At 38.3% G+C, this 17789-nt stretch overlaps 1 protein-coding gene across 1 annotated transcript in view; it reads right to left on the bottom strand.

Annotated features, from left to right (window-relative positions):
• Window positions 1-3670: 3670 nt before the first annotated feature.
• Window positions 3671-17789, bottom strand: part of DNAAF10 (dynein axonemal assembly factor 10) — a 29006-nt gene continuing 14887 nt past the window's right edge. The window contains exons 3-8 of the mRNA NM_001046465.1: window positions 16618-16748; window positions 14013-14114; window positions 11759-11874; window positions 10917-11051; window positions 7661-7758; window positions 3671-4613 (exon numbers count right to left, since the gene is read on the bottom strand). Coding sequence (NP_001039930.1) covers window positions 4406-4613; window positions 7661-7758; window positions 10917-11051; window positions 11759-11874; window positions 14013-14114; window positions 16618-16748 — 790 coding nt within the window. The 3' untranslated portion in view covers window positions 3671-4405. The remainder of the gene's footprint in view (window positions 4614-7660; window positions 7759-10916; window positions 11052-11758; window positions 11875-14012; window positions 14115-16617; window positions 16749-17789) is intronic.

Below are 17789 nucleotides of genomic sequence, written 5' to 3' on the forward strand. Positions count from 1 at the left end.
CACCACTTTTCTGGTTCAAGGTTGAGCAGAGGCAGGCTTCTCTAGATCCCTACACAGTGTCACAGATTCTAGAAAAAAGAGTTTTCACACCACCCCTTGTCCGCCCAGTCCCATAGGGAAGATAGAGTGGGGAGTCCACAGGCCAAAGGACTTCTCAACACTCCAGGCAGCATTCAGGGTGTGGGCCCGAGGGGTAGGGGACATTTTCTGGCAGCCCTGAGTCCTCACCTGGATGGATGAGGGACAGGACTGCTGTCAGCAGGTCCCAACGGATCTGAGAGCAGCATGTGCCCGATGCCCCAGGTTCTCTCAGGAGCAGCATCAGGCCCTTCTAGGGACTTATTATATAGCCTATAAGGCCTGCAGGGTAGAGCCCAGCTCTAAGGAAGAGTTCCGTGGAAAGAGAAGCCTGGCAACCTAATCTCATCCAGAGTAAGGAGGGTGGCTACACAACACGATGACGGTAGCAAGGCCTTCAGCGACGGGGGCTTTCTGGGCAAAGCCGATCCTTTTTAGAAACATAACTAAAAGCCAATGGCCAATTTATTTTCCAAATTAGACATAGCATCTGATGCAGATGGTGATATTCTACTCAAGTTGCACAAGCCAGTTTTGTACAATGCAAAGCCTACGGGCGTCACCTACTTCAGGGGACCATCTGGTGACCAAAAGGAAAACATCTTTATGAAGCAGCCCTTGCTGGAAAGGCCTAGGCCCCACGATGAGAACTATTCCTGGATCCCTTATCAAAACAGTCCACAATTTACCACCACACCTAGCAAAGAGCCATATGTTAACACAAAAGCAGAGAGGAACTGGCAGTAAAAATGTGCCCAGTATTCAAGGGACTCGCTGCTCTGTGATGCTCTGATTATTTTAGGCTTCATTGAGGCCAAGAATTTATGCTTTTGAACTGTGGTGCTGGAGAAGACTCAAGAGTCCCTTGGACTGCAAGGAGGTCAAATCAGTCAATCCTAAAGGAAATCAACTCTGAATATTCTTTCGAAGGATTGATGCTGAAGCTCCAATACTTTGGCCACCTGCCTGATGTGAAGAGCCAATTCATTGGGAAAAGACTCTGATATTGGGAAAGACTGAAGGCAAGAGGAGAAGCGCATGACAGAGGACAAGATGGTTGGATGGCATCACCAACTCAATGAGCTAACTTCGGGAGATAGTGGACAGGGAAGCCTAGTATGCTGCAATCCAGGGGGTCACAAAAATTCAGACACAACTGAGTGATTGAACAAGGCCTGGATGAAAGCTTTCTAAATGCTTTCAAGAATGTCTGTCTCTAATTCCACACTCACAGGAAGCCTCCAGAACAACACAGCACCTCAGAGAAGTTGACACAAAAAGAGGAAGGTGCACCAATTGGCAATCTTAAGCATTGTGGTACCTGAGACTCAACCCTCACTGTATCCTAAGGGAAGTGCCATCCTGGTTTCTGCATGGTCAGTTTCTCCTGTCTAGTGCAGGAGAGCATCATTTCAGATGGGGATACTGACAAAGCTGAGGATCAAGGTGGGGTCCACACTAAGGTAATGACCCTGGTCCAGGAGGCTGGCTGGCTGCATGGGGCAACACTCTCTAGACACAGGATAGTAAGTAAGTTTGGGCTCACCTGCCAACAGTAGGGAATGGCTACTAATAGAGTGTGATAAAGCTCATGAAGCTCAAGGGAAAACAAGTACCATGATTGATTAGCAATGTCTGTGATAGATCAGGGGCAAGGAGGGGTGTAGACAGATGAGTGGGATGGGGCACCCACATAACAAGTAATGTGTTTCATCACTTTTAACAAGCACATCATCCCCACCTTCCATTCTTCCATCTTTGAAATTGGGATGCCTCTTTTAATCACTGTGCCAGATTGTATTTCCAAAAATGAACATGATATTTCAGTCTCTCACATGTTCTTCCAGAACCTAGCCAAGCTCCCATCAGAAAGTGGAAAGTATGTCCCCTCCCCATGCATTGGTGGGATGGTTGGAGGGAGTGGGTATGACTGCCATAGCTGATATAATAGTGAGGTAAAAGTGATGCTGAGTGAATTATGAAGGTAGGCCATTAAAAATGTTAATGCTTCTACCTGGCCTTCTCTTTGGGGATGCTCATTCTTGGAAACCAGCCACCATGTTCTGAAGAAGCCCATGCCATAGGGAGAGGCCCCTGGTTCTCAGGCCTAGCTGAAGTCCCAGGGGACAGCAGCACCACCTTGCAAGCCATCTGAGTGCTGCCTTGGAAGCAGGTCCTCCAGCTTTGAGCAAGACTGCCTGACGGACTCTGTGTGGAGCACAGATGAACCTCCCTGCTAAGCCCTGCCCAAACAACAGACCTTAAACACAGTAAATGATGTTGCTGTTTAAGATACTAAGGTTAGCAGTAGTTTGTTACACAGCAGTAAGCCAGACAGCAATGGTACAGTTGTCACGGCCTGCACGTGTACACCAAAACTTGTAGGATAAGTGTCAGTTAATTGAAGGAAAACCTTGAAGACAATAGGGAGCATGTTTTAAAGAAACGTTGCATCATCATCGATGTTCATGATGGTATCCTTACAAAGGACAATATTGTAAGGAGAAAAAGAATAGTAGTGACTCAATGCAAAAAGTGCCTCAAAGGATCAGACTCTGAATAGGAAGAAATCTGAGGAATATCACACCAAATTTATTTTGAATATATTTTCCTTTTAAAGGACATACAAGAGTGACATATAATGAGAAAAACTATATCTAAATAAGTTTGAAAAAGCATTCAATGAATATGAAATGCTAAGTGATAAGAATGCATTGTATCAGTTTCATTGGCAACATTTTTCTTTCTCAGTGGTATAAGATAATCTTACAATCAAGGACATTTTAGGGCATCCTTGGTGGCTCAGTAGTAAGGACTCCATCTGCCAATGCAGAGACATGGGTTTGATCGCTGGTCCAGGAAAATCCCACACGGCGTGGAGCAACCAAGCCCATGAGCCACAACTATTTAGCCTGTGCTCTAGAGCCCAGGAACCAGAACTACTGAAGCCCACGTGCCCTAGACCCATACTCTGCAACAAGAGAAGCCACCGCAATGAGAAGCCCGCACACTGCAACTACAGAGTAGCCCTCGCTTGCCACTAGAGAAAAGCCCGTGAGCAATAAAGACCCAGCATCGTCAAAAGTGAATAAAGAACATTTTAAAAAATGTTTTATCATTCTTAACTTAAATCTAATTATACCACCAAACATAAGTGTTCTAAGAAATTTCAAAATTTTTCATTTTTCTTTGAAAATTAAAAACAAAAACAAAACACATCAAAGATAGGCTTTTTTAAAGTTCAATTTAATTTTTACTTTAATAATTATGTCCGTAGCTTGGTTCTATAAACATTTAGGGAATTTTTTTAAGTTTAATTTTCTGAAGTTAATATTATTCAAACAAGTGACTTTCTAAGAACCCCTGAAATCACAAGAATTTTATGAGTGTTTTAGGTGGTTCTGTCTCTTGAAGGAGGGGGAGTGGTTACTGAAAGGGTGATGAATTTAATGTCTCTGAGCTTAGTTGCAGACATGGGCATTGGAGAAACAAAGTGACTTAAGAGATACTTATTAATAAGCATTTACAAAACAAAAGAAAGGATGATGTTGGTTTTATTATTCCTGTTAAAAGAATCAAAACTTCTACAGACTTCAGAAACAAAATTTATTCACAAAATATATTAAAAAGTTTGACAAAAAACAAGACTACAAAAGCCCCACAGTCTTACACATCTCAACATCATCACAGTCAGCAGCTGAAAAGTCTCCAGTATTCAACTTGTTTTATAAGATTAAAAAAATTTAAAAAAAGAAAAGTCTTTTCAAAAGTCTCAATCACAGCATTTCATTCTGAGTTAAATCGCTGAAAACTGATGACCATGTCACTTTGGTATTTTATAGAGTAATGTTCTTTTTGGAGATTTATTAACACTGAAATATCTCAAAGTATATTTATTTATGAAGGTTAATTCACAATAGTCTTACCAAGGTAAACTATTTTAAAACAAATTAAATCACTACTGCAAACCTGTAAAGGCTAAAATGCAATACAAGTGTAATTACAGAATATGAAACTCTGAGGACATAGAACAAATTTAAAATAATTAATTACAGAAAAGTTTCAACTTTTATTAGAAATGGAGGGAGAGGAACAGGATTGGCTCTGGAGACCTTGGTGCCCCATGTGCAAGAGCAAACCACCACCCAGTCAGGACGCTGGTCAGGCCGTGTGACCTTTCATAGCCAGATAGAGGCTGGCCCAGAGGTTTGCGTCTGAGGCCTTTTCTCATCAGTCAAATCGCACTTTGTTCAGTGAGGGTCAGAGGATCCCAGAACGTATTCTATATTCTCTGAGTATTTGCTTTGGAGGGTTTCAAGTCCAAAGATCAAATTTTGTGGAGTTTCGTAACGATCAGTACTCTCACCATCTGGTCAAATGAACTACAGATGCACAGACCCCTCTTATCCGGACTCCAGTCCAAACTTGAAACGGGCTGAGTAGACAACGTAACATTCTGCAGAAGGCTGACGGAGCCCGCAACTCCCATCTCTACACCCTCGGAATCTTTCTTTGATCGCTGAATCGGGTATTCGCTAAAAGTAAGAGGAGATAAACCTTAGTATTTGTCATTTTATTCTTACACATGTGCTCCAACAGCTATTTTTATTTCTCACTTGACTACTGGAACTGATAAATACTAAGGCATCTTTCTTGGAGAAGGAAGTGAATACATTCTTGTCTGGAGAATTCCATGGACAGGGGGAGCCTGGCGGTCTATTGTCCATGGGGTTGCAAATAGTCAGACACGATGGTCTGACTAACACAAGGCATCTTTCTAACGTTGAGTTGTATTGCAATAAGGAGACAGTATTTCAACCTCAAGCTCAAACCCCACAAATCTCATAAAAAGCCATTATTTCTACTAAAAACGTTGAAACATCATTTCTGTTCAGCATGAGTATTTTTTATTTTACTATGAAAGTTCTAGATTGATCTAGCATCTTTAATAAATTGACCTGGTGCTCTTCATCATTTTTTACTATAATTCTCCTCTAGATGTGGATTGTTAGATGCTACAAGTAACCTTTGCCTTACAAGTAACATTTGCAGAATCTCATCTTAACACTTCCAGAAAGGGAAACTGATGCTGGTTTCTAAGCCCAGAGCTCCTCAAAGCTGAAGGACCTTATATGTACCATTTCTAAGGGAAAGTACTATTGGGAGGAGATTTTAGACCTAGACATCTTTGCCTCAAAAAAGGAAACAGTGAATTCTAGAATGTTTGATCTTTTATCAGCTAAGAATATAAAATTATAACATAAAATGAACTGAAGGTTAACACTCATAAATACGATTTGGTCTAGATTTGAGAAAGTGAAAAGTGAAACACCTGTCCCCCATGGAGATGTGTTCCTAGTGAAACACAGGGGTATTCCTCCAAAGGTCTTTTAAAGCCTGTTAGGTATCAACTATGATTACCTTTATTTCAAAAGAAGCAACTCAGAAGCAGAACAGAAACAAAGAAATGATAAGCAGATAACTGCCTATCCTTTCTTTCTCTCAGACCCTACACCTCCTTTTGATTTTTAAAAAGAATACAACATTCAGATGAATAGACAGATTACAGAACATTTTCCATGTCTCTTGGCAAAGGCTGCAGTTGTTTAGTATTTAAAAGATAATAAAGATCTTTTTTTTTCCCCTAAATCCCCCATAACACCTATTCAAGTTTTAGAGTGGAAACTGATCAAGATGGCTGAGAATAGGATGTAGAACTCACCTCTCCCCACAAACACATCAAGAATAGGAAAATTCTCACTGAAAACTAACTGGAAACTGGCACAAGGATTTCTGTACAACCACGGCTATGAGGAGAAACACACGGAATTGGGAAGGGAAGAAAAGAAAAGTGATCAGGTCAGGACCTGGGCCCCTGGGAAGGGACTCAGAGGAAAAGGGAAGATACACAGGCAGACTCCCACCCTGGGAAGTAGGTGATGAGAGCTAGAGTGGGTGCCTCCAGGTCCTATGTTGGGGAGACAAGTCCCCTTGGCTGCTTGGAGGGCCACTGGGACTCACAAGAAGGCTGTAGCCTGGGCCCACCTCCCTGGCTTCTGTTCAGCAACTTGGGATCAGACCCCTACCCTAATAGGGCAATAATGGCCACTGAACAGAGGGGAGGTCCCACCACATCCCTGGCTCCAGCTCGAGCCCCTCCATCTCCAGCCACACCCCCTACCAGAGTGATGGCTGCCAGCTACCCGGAGGAGAGATGCAACTTGTGTCCACATCAGATCCCGCTCTCTCACCAAAGGTAGTGGGCACACGCAGTCTCCCACCTAAGAACCCCCTTTAAGACTTACATAGGTACAGAGGCAGAGAAAGTTCAGCAAAACAGAACTGCACTCAATTGAAAGAGCCAGAGAAAATCTCTGAAAAAGAATAATGAAACAGAAATAAACAATTTACCAGATAAAGAATTTAAAGCACTGGTAAGAAAAATGTTAACTGAATTAGGGGAAAATCCAGATGTACACAGTGAAAATTTTAACAAAGAACTAGAAAATACATAAAGACCATTAAGAACTCAATAGGTGAAAAAAAAATACTAAAAGGAACAAATAACAGACAGTGATACAGAAGAATATATAAATGACCTGGAAAACAGGATGATGAAAATCACCCAACCAGAGAAACAAAAAGAAAAATAAATTTTAAAAAATGAAAACAGTTTAAGAGATCTCTGGGATGACATTAAGTATACAAATATTTTAAAGGGAGTATGAGAAAAACAGAAAGTCACATACAAAGGAATCTCAAGAAGGCTATCAGCTCATTTTTCTGCAGAAACTTAGCAGGCCGGAAGGGAGTAGCACAATACACTCAGAGTGCTGAAGGGGAAAATCTGCAACCCAGGATGTTTTGCCTGGAAAGATTATCATTTAGAATAGGAGACATAAAACAACTTCTTAGACAAGCAGAAACTAAAAGAACTCAACAATACTAAACCTACCCTAAAAGAAATGTTAAAGGGTTTTCTCCACGTGGAAAAGAAGAATCTACAGGAAAGGGGAAAGCCCACTTGGAAAGGCAAATATATAGTAAGAGCAGACGTGCAAACACAACGACAAGGTTCTTCCTGGAGGTTGGTCAGCGTCTTCAAGCTCTGTTTCTGTCCTATCATAGTGACGTCACCTGAACTTGGGCAAGTCAATTATCAGGCTCTAAAACTAAGAATTTCAGCCCCTTTCCTTTCTTCCAGAGGTACTGTTCTGATGACCGAAGAATATTTCACAAAAACCTTCCGTCAAAGTCTTCCTACTAAAAAAAACAAACAAACTAGCAAAAACCACGATTTCAAATTTATGAAATGAAGTGTTCATGGGCTACTCTAATGTATGGAACATACCACTAAAAAAATATTTGTTGTGTTAAAAGGTTTATATTGATATTTATAAAATATAAATAAGTATATTAGTAAAAAAAATGCTTAGAAATTAGTTCTTATGTAATACCATGACATTTAAAATCATATCAAAATTAACTAAGTCAAAGGAGGAAAAACAGAGAGTTTAATCGAATCCTACTTTACGCCCACAAGTAACCTAAAATGGAGCACCATGCACTGGGAGAGACTTACTACTTCCAGAGGTGCAGGCTGCCGGCGCCTCCCGCTGTCAGGAAGACCTCTCGGTTCTGTGGCAGGTGTCGGACCTGCCACACAGTAGATTTATGAGCCTGAACAGAACAAGAGGCACACAAGCGGTGTATAAGTTTTTAGGATAAAGAAAGACTACCCTACATAGAGAACAGACTTCCGGTTGCCAAGGGAGAGGAGGGGTGGGGGTGGAAAGGACTAGTAGTTTGGGATTAGCAGATGCAAACTCTTATATACAGAATGGATAAACAACAATGTATGTCCTACTCTAGCACAGGCAACTAAATTCAATATCCTGTGACAAACCATATTGGAAAAGAACATGAAAAGGAATGGATATATGCATATAACTGAGGCACTGTGCTGTAGAGCAGAAGTTTATGCAACATTGTAAGTCAACTCTACTTCAATAAAATAAATTAGAAAAAAAGACTGTCCTAGAAGAGAAACCTGTAAAAACACAATTTTTACCTCTATCAATGACAATTTCAGTAACTTCGATCATTCCAATTACTGTTATAAAAGTAATTACTTTCTGGCATGTCTCTCTTTTTAAACTTTCTTATTTGTAAATTAAAAAAGTTTTTTGGCTATACTACATGGCTTGTGGGATCTTAGTTCCCCAACCAGGGATTGAACTTGGGCCCTGGGCAGTGAAAGTACCAAGTCCCCTGGCACTTCTCTTTATAATGGCTACAGAGATTTATAAGGACCCATCAGAAATTAGGAAAAGAATCATTTTTCTTGTTTTATAAAGCAAAGTTCTACTGGACTTAAAAAAAATATATATCAGATTAAAAGTCTTAACATTTAGCTTCACAGTATCATATAAATTATGCAAATAGATCTTATACATTTAAATATCTTTAGCTCACTCTATGGAGGAAAAAACCTCAAAATACAAAAAAAGAAAAATATTTTCTAAGGGGAAAAAAGGATGGACTGAACTTCTTTTTAACAACTTTACTTTTTTAGAGCAGTTTTATGTTCACAACAAAACTGAGTGGAAAGTACCAAGAGTTTAATGTAAAGCTCCAAGTCTTATCTGTAATTTACACCACTGGACTTGTCTAGTCTTCAAAACAAGGGTCAGGAGGACTTACAGACGGTGTTTATGGTTATAACAAGCCCGGTCCTTTATCACTGATATTAAAGATAGAAATAGCAACTGGATGAATGTTAACAGCTTGTAAATCAATCCTTATGGTGCTATATTCACTGTGGGGAACTTCAGAGAGGGAGGGTGGAGGGGGAGACAGGAGGATGGGGGAGGGAGAAAAGACTTGTGCTTCATAGCAGTAGTGAGACCAGCTAACTTGATTTAAGCCACACATAAGACATGTGCATTTCAGTTGATCAGTCTTGACATATGATTTTAATAGCCTTTTAAGAGAATTACCATCAGCAGAGAAAAACACATATCTCAAAATACACACTTTAAGTATGTGAGAGTCCTCAAGTGACTAGGTTCAAGCTGTTAAACCTTAATTTGTTTTGTAGCTTAAACTTCTATTTTTCTCCTGGAAGCTGATAAAAAGCAAAAAGTAAGAGGGGAAATGACTAAAATACACCAGTCTTTTATTTGACAGATTTAGCAATTACTGGATTAACTAAATGTAACAAAAAAAATTTTTTTTGGAGACACATTGTACTTTCCAGTTAAGGAGAAATGTGTTAAGGACTGTACTGGGGACAATTTAGTAAGTGCCTTATGTTGCATATGGACTTCCCTTGTGGCTCAGCTGGTAAAGAAACCACCTGCAATGAGGGAGACCTGGGTTCGATCCCTGTGTGGGGAAGATCCCCTGGAGAAGGGAAAGGCTACCACTCCAGTATTCTGGCCTAGAGAATTCCATGGACTGTATAGTCCACAGGGTCGCAAAGAGTCGGACAGGACTGAGTGACTTTTACTTCACTTATGTTGCAATAGATACTTAATATATCCTGGAATGACAAAGGCAAAACAAAATTACAGTGGCTAGCTAGTTACCTTAAGATTACAGTTCATTGAGCAGTAACAGTAATTTGTATGCAATAATAATTAGTTTAATAATATTAAAACAAAATATGAAGGTCTAAGAAGTACTACTGACTCCATGATAGAGGGAAAAGGAGAAAGGGAGTGAATTTTTATTTCCTGAGCAACTTACATAATTTAATATTATGGAAACTACAAATCTGAGACTGATTTTTCTTTTCTTTTATACTCGAGGAAGCTCAGAGTCACATTTCCAACTCATCTCTGGCAAATGACAGGATGTTTCAGCAGGAACTTTATGCCAACCCCTTACTCCAGATGGCAATTTCATTTTTTTAAACCAGTGCTTTCCACTTGTGCTGCTTTCTTCAACAATTTTTCTAATGTTGTAATACCAAATGTTTCCCTCTAAGTTCCCTCAAATACTATTTGGAACAAGGCAAAGTATACATATGAGGCTTCTCTGGTGGCTCAGCGGTAAAGAATCCACCCGTAATGCAGGAGACGCGGGTTTGACCTCTGGGTTGGGAAGATCCCCTGGAGGAGCCTGGTGGGCTACAGTCTGTAGGGTCGCAAAGAGTTGGACATGACTGAGCACACATGCATATATATGGGTACATTTTTGAAAAGTATATAATTAGTATTATGTTAAGGTATATATAGGGCTTCCATGGTGGCTCAGATGGTAAACAATCTGTCTGCAATGCAAGAGACTGGGTTTGATCCCTGGGTTGGGATACTCGCATATACCTAAAAATATATAATTGGGTATTAACACAAGTATATTTATTAGGAAACACAAGACTATGTTTTGTTAACCAAATTCTTTTTCTTCTTAATTAAAAAAAAAAATCTGATAGTTGCTTTACAATGTTGTGTTAGTTTCTGCTGTACAAAGTGAATCAGCCACACATATACATACATACTCTCTTTCTTGGATTTCCTTCCCATTTATTGTTGACTAATTTCTTAAACCAGCTAGTTTTCTTGTGATTGCTCTTAAACTACAAAATAAGAGTCATTACCAACAAAGGCCTTAATTATTAATATAATCAAGAAATACGAAACTGACAAACTTTAGGAAAGTATTCTTTACACAGAATAACTTATCAAGATCCTACAAGAATATATTAAAAATAGCTCCCTTCATGCAAAAAACCTGGAAGGAACTTGGTGACTCATTCTATTTATTAGTCTAAAGCAAGCTATTAATACGAACACTCCTCTTCATAGAAAGGTATTTATTTCCCTCATCTTTACCTTTTCTGAAACAGAAGCAAAACCTTTGGTTGGATGCTGTGTTCTCATGTCAAAAACATGAAACTTTCCTTCCAGAGATGTAGCTACTAACTTATTCATACTTATGTCTTTTCTGTCAAACTCCAAGCTACACACCTGAAAATAGAGAATATTTATGAGTGATGCTCCAATGATTATATCCAAGAGTTTCTTTCAAACCAAGTAAAACAACTTTAACATTACTGGCTCATGTGAAAGCACTTAAAAAAAAAATCATTTTATCTTTTCAATCTGTATACCAAATACTTGTAACTAGAAAATTTTCTTCTCGGTTAGTAAGGTCCCAAAATCATCAAAGGCACTGAGGTACATTTGGAAAGCCATAATTTAACATTTTACCATTATTACATAATGATTTTATAAAGTTAAGTCAAGGCTGACTAGAGGAAACAGGAAGGAACCACATTCTTCACTGAAGATGTACAACCCGGGAACCAAAAACCTACAAGTACCTGGGAGTCAATTACAGTCTCGGGCTTCCTGATATTACCAGAAAAGGGCCTGGTACCAGCTCACTTTAACATCACACTGCATAGCCCACAGGCGTCTAGAGATGGGCTACAGGGGCGGTGACCCACTAGGCACTGTCACACCACACCTGGGTGTGTGTTCTCCTTCTGAAGACAGCGGACCTGATTTTTAATCAGATCCTCAAAGGACTTCACAGACACTAGAGGTTAAGAACCATCCATCCATAAAGGGGTTTTACTGAGACGAGTTATTAGGGGTGCTTTCCTTTTGTAGTTCAGAGGTACTTGGAAAAGATATTCAGAGAAACTGCAAAGAATGTAAATGCACATTACCCCATTTTTTATATTTGTCTCCCACCGTAAGGACATATTTCTGAGATCAAACAGCTTGATGTCTCCGTTGTCATAGCCAGCACACACAACACGTTCCTCTTGATTATAAGCATTGCCTGGAAATCAGGACATGATATTTCAGATCTTTTTAAATGCTGATTTGAAGGCTGCTTAAAAAACTTATGGACATCTGAAACTAACATAACATTGTAAATCAACTATACTCCAATAAAAAACAAACAAAACAATAATCTTACAAAACTACACAGGTAACTTGTACCAAATCAGGTGAAGAAGTCACACTGGATAGAATCTCATTTTACTAATCCTACAGGACACCAAGATTATTAATTTAGTATCTGATATTGTTTACCAAAAAAGCTCTTTATTGAGATTCTGTGCTCAAGAGATATATGAAAGTGTTTACTGGATTTTAAATTGAAAACAAATATTCTTTCTATACTCTGTTTGCAAAGACTAACGATTTAAGCATAGCAGAGTTTGGTAGAATAAATACAGTTATACTTCCAATGCTTTCTTGGAATGCAAATGGAAACTAAACTTATTTATTTTGCAAAATGTTGTTCTGGTGTTATCAGATGCTCACAGTTGAAGTCAATCTACAACCTGCAGTTGAATTCACCTTGCTCAGATCCAGGAATTTTTGGATTATTCCCTTTTTTTATGAACTCTAGCCCTGCATTTCCACTGGAGGGTTCACCGAGATGACATGACAGCAGCTGAAACTCCTGATGTCTAAAACTGATGGCATCGTCTTCCTTTAAAAACTATCATATACTCTGTGGAACTTCTTCAATATACATCATTCACTTCATAGTCAACCTCAAAATTCAGTCACTTTAGACATAATCCTTTCCCTTGTTCCTCATCTCCCAAAAAATTGCCAAACTATATTTATTTTGCCACATTATTTCTGAATTTACTCCTCTGTTCCATTCTCACTGCTTCTTAAACCTACATATTTCCTGGAATACTGCAAAGAGCTTCAGAACTCACATTTCCTCTGCCACTCCTCCTGCCTACACGACCACAGTGTAAAGCTAAAGCTCTGATCCTATCTCATCCTTGCAGAAGCCTTCAAAGGTTTACCGCTACCTCCAGACCATCTACACACCTCTGGCTGTGGCCACATGCCATCTTTAAGGCTATTCCTACCTCCATTCCTTCTACATACTCTTCTTCCAGTGCTTGAAATCTCCCAATTTCAGTGTTTCAAATCCTACATGTCCTTGGACTGAGGTCAATATGTTCTTTTGCCTCCCTTGGGATTCCTTCTGTATTGATCCATGCCTCTGTGACCTTTTATCCCTCTGACCTTGTATGAGTGATACAATTAATGTATCACTTTTCATACTTGTAGCACTTTTTATTAAAGTTACCAGGTTCTTTAAGTTAAAATAAGAGTCTGCTCGGATAAATGTCCTTTCTTTAAATTTAATGTCCTATATTTAAAACTGTACTTACATCCCTTAGAACAATGATTAAAAAGCCTTTAATGGACCCAAAGTTAATTATTTTTTAATTATTACATAAATTTTACATGATGATTCTAAACATTAATTCTGAAATTTCTTCCCAAGTGTGCATGTTTTTGGTTTATATCATTACTTATACACACACAAATACTAATTATAATATATACACATAGAAATCTCCCAATTTCAGTGGTAATTTAGTTTTAAAAGTATATTGATAGAGGAACATGGTTATAAAATTTGTAAGATATAATTTTGTAACAGTGTAACTATTTTTAGAAAATAAACACACTGTGTAGAGCATAATGTAAGATTGGTTAGGTTACCATCTAAGGCTCTACTTAATTTCACTAACGGCATTTGGCTCTCAACTAGGTCAATATTACCAACTTAAACAGAAATAAATAATAATAGTCCATATTTTTGAACACTTGATATCTAAGCACAGTTCTAAGCATTTTACCTGTATTAACTCTGAATCCTCATAACAATACTATTAAGTAAATTCTATTATGACTTCCTTTTTATAAATGAAGCAAGTGAAAATCAGAGAAGCCTGATAACTTGCCCCAGGTCACAAAGCCAGTAAGTAGCACAGTGAGAATTCAAACCCAGGCCCAATCACCATGTCTATTTGCCTCGATAAACTGCCAGAATAATGTACACAAGAGATTCTAAACCGACTATCAGGACTTTCCTAAAGCACTGTACTTTTTATAATCTGGTATTTCAGGTGTAAGAGTCCTTCGGTAATTTACCAAATGCCACAGTCCAACAGTCTCTCTTGTTTTCCCCCTGCACGGGTTCCATATTAGCAACAGGATCATCTTTCTGCCTTGGGTCCCACACCTTTACGGTTCCTGACAGAAAAAAAAAAGGAGTTGGCAAAATTCAATAGTGAATGATGGCATTTCTTTCTGCATTCTCTTCACATGGCTTCCTATGTACATGGAGATATTATAGATGTTACAATATCTGAAGAATAGTCACGTTTTTCTGACTTGTTATTGGGCAAGTTGTACTTAATATAAGAGATATAACCCACATGTTATACCGTCTGACTTGATTTCCAACTAGTAGATACACAACAAAGCTAACAACTGTTCTTAAGTCATCAACAAGGTATGACTGATAAGGTAAACACAATGTTATGTAATTTAAACCATGCCTTACTTTCTTGATTTAAGCCTAAAACAAATGTACTATTTATTTAGAATAAAGCAAGTGTCATTTTAATGTTTTCTCCTTAGTACCCATATATCATTGGCATTTTTCTTATACATATAAATAAACTAATTTTTACACCTATGATTTCTTATATGAAGCTTTAGAATACCATTTCATATACAATTCAGTTTAATTTCCCCATGACAGTAAAGAAGGAAGAAGTTAATAAAAGTAACCAATTAATTCTTCTCAATTTAATTTTAACTCCCTCATTTTAATGCAAGTTATGGGAAAACTAACTAGTGTCACTGATTTTGAGAAACACAAAGACATGTAATAAAATGGTTAAAAGGCAAGTACCCAAGTGAGAACAGAAAAAGGGTTAAAAAAAATCCTTGAAAAGGATAATAAATGCAGGAAAAGGGGAGATATTTCAGTAGATTTATGGCCAAGGATAAAGTTGGTCATTATAAAGGTTACTTCAAGGAAAAATAAATTTCCTATAAATGTGTAAGTTATTGTAATTTCTCTATGCACTTCCCTGGTGGCTCAGTGGTAAAGAATCTGCCTGCCAGTGCAGGAGACACCTGGGTTGGGAAGATCCCCTGGAATAGGAAATGGTAACCCACTCCAGCATGCTTGCCTGAAAAATCTCATGGACTGATGAGTCTGGGTGGGCCACAATCCATGGGGGTCACAAAGAGTTGGACATGCCTGAGCATGCATGTTATACATGACAGAACTCATAAAATTTGGTAACATTAAGCTTGTAATAGTTAAATGAACAAAGAACATAAACAGATAATCTGCAAAGCAAAATTAACTAAAAAAACAAATACAGAGAGACGTTAATGCAAGTCAGGACAGGATAGCATTTTTATCTCTAAAATTAGGGGGAGAAAGGAATCAATGCTGGTGGGGAGACTGGCAATCTACCTCATCTACCATAGCTGATAATGGTAAATAGGTACTTTGGGAAGTTTGACAAGTTTCTTAAATGATAAAATATGATTATTCCAAGAGTTACATTCATGATGATACTCATTTCATTGTCAGTCTCCCAAAACAACAAATAAAACCTTAATGCAAATCGAATGCTCATTAACAGGGGCATCGCTAAGGAACTGTGATACATTCATAGGATGGAATATTATAAAGCATCAAAATGATACTTATGAAGACCACACCAAAACAGCAATATCATATGACAAAACATTAAATATAAAAAGATTAAGATACAAAATTGAGAAAACTGGGAATTCCCTGGCGGTCCAGTGGTTAGCACTCCCTTACTTCCACTACTAAAGGCACAGGTTCAATTTCTAGTCCGCATGCCCTAGTGAAGCCAAAAGAACAAACAGACTAAGAAAGAACAAAACTAAACCATATTAACCCTGATAAAACAGTGTTAATTAATAAATTGTATCTTAGACTGGAAAGGAAAACCAACCTGATATTTATGCTAGTGTGGTAGACTGTAATTTTTCCTTCTATATTCCATACTGCTTCTATGATTGGAAAAAATATTTGATTTCTAAAACACAGCTGCTCTTAAGAAACTGTTAGAAAATTAAATTCCACTTTTCTGTGAAAACAATTTCTTCATGGTCTTGAGCATTAAAAAAACCTAGCCAAACCAATAAAGATACCAATCACTTAGGTCCCCCTTCTGCAGCAACAAAAATTCTGACTCTGTTATAGTCACAACAGCTCAGGACCCCAAAAGGCCTGTTGCTTGTTTGTCACTGCGGGGGAAAAGCAGAGTTGGAGCTCCGGAAGCTTCCTGCAAAGCTCAGCGGAAAGACTACAGACTGCAATGTTCAACCAGCTGTCAATATGACAATTTTCACAAGTACTAATTCTGCTTTTTAAAAAAAGAAAATGAAAAGCTGCCACCCACAGTATATCGTCAGCTACCTCAAAAATTTCTAGAGACTTTTAAATCCTCAAGGTTCAGAGGAAACTATGGTTGTTAATAGCTGAACTAGCTCAAGACTAAAATAGTAAGTGCTATGCCTCTATCTCAAAATCTCCCCAAAGCCTGAAACAATTGAGGGATATACAATCAAACTTGCCCATCAAAAAAAATAGATTTAGGGGGTCAAAGATTGAGGAAGACTTCCACATATATTGTTGCACAGAGACTTAACTAAAAAAAAATAATAATAATAATGTACACAGAATATTCTGACTTACCATCTCGGCTACCAGTCACAATTTCAGGTGCCCCTTCCCCGATTCCAAGTCCACCAACACCATCTATAGTATTTATAATTTCTTTATGGCCCTTTACAGAATACACTGGGACCTCTGGAGCTTCCAAATTCCTGGAATTTGGAACAGAATACAGCTTCTTACTTACACACACCCCAAATGTTTAGTTCACTACTCAAATCTAAGAATGCAGGCCATATTGAGATTTTTGATTAAAAAATAAGGGTTTTTCAATTAAGGTAATTTATACATTTACTTCCAAATTTTCCTCCACACTTTAGCTTCTTTCAAGGCCTCTGTGAGAGCTGTCATCATTCAACTTGGAATTCTAACTCCTGAGCCCATTTTACTCAATGATCCTCAAAGACGACTGATCCAGGACCTGTGCACATGAATCCACCAGGGATGTTTCTTAAAAAAATACAGATTCACAGGCTCTTCCCCAGACATAATGCACAAGTATCTCTGGGGTGGGGCCCCAAAACTGTTGACTCTCTAGTACACCAAGGCTGATAATACTGCTTTAAATACAGAGTAAATTCAAAGTGATTTAGAATGTTTCCAAAGTGGGCCTTGGTAGTTTGATCTTGAGATCTTTTGAGAGATAAAACATGAGTAGCGTTTGCTTTGTATACATTTCTTCCTTAATATTATTTTCTGAGTTCCACACTGATTTTCATCTAGTTACACTGTTCAGTTTGTCGTCATGCTGATCACAATAAATATTACAGGCAAACTAGCTGAAGTCTCTAATTCTAGGTTAGTTAAGTGAAGGGAGTACTGGAAAGCACCTACTTTTATGTGTCTGAATCTATGGCTGCTGAGTGGCTCAAATAGGTTATGCTAATACACCTTTCTCTTGTCTCTCTCCATTCCACACCCCTCCTTCTGCTTTTGTATTGGAGCCTCTACCCACATTTCTTTTCAGCAAGTCAGTTTTCAACAACACTTATACTTTTTCTCTTTAATGAACTTAGCTCTTCATGACATGTAACCTCAACTTACTACTAGGCCTAGATTTATCAGTAAAATCTTGCAAATAAAATTTGAGACATTCACCTGGTTCAGAGGTGATGTTTATCTGTGGCGTTAATTGTGAAAGCGTCAAGAGACTAAAGAGGACTGAGCTTCTGTTTAAAAGAACTGGTTTACTC

The sequence above is a fragment of the Bos taurus genome, chromosome 11, assembly GCF_002263795.3.
Source record: "Bos taurus isolate L1 Dominette 01449 registration number 42190680 breed Hereford chromosome 11, ARS-UCD2.0, whole genome shotgun sequence".
Lineage (NCBI taxonomy): Eukaryota > Metazoa > Chordata > Mammalia > Artiodactyla > Bovidae > Bos > Bos taurus.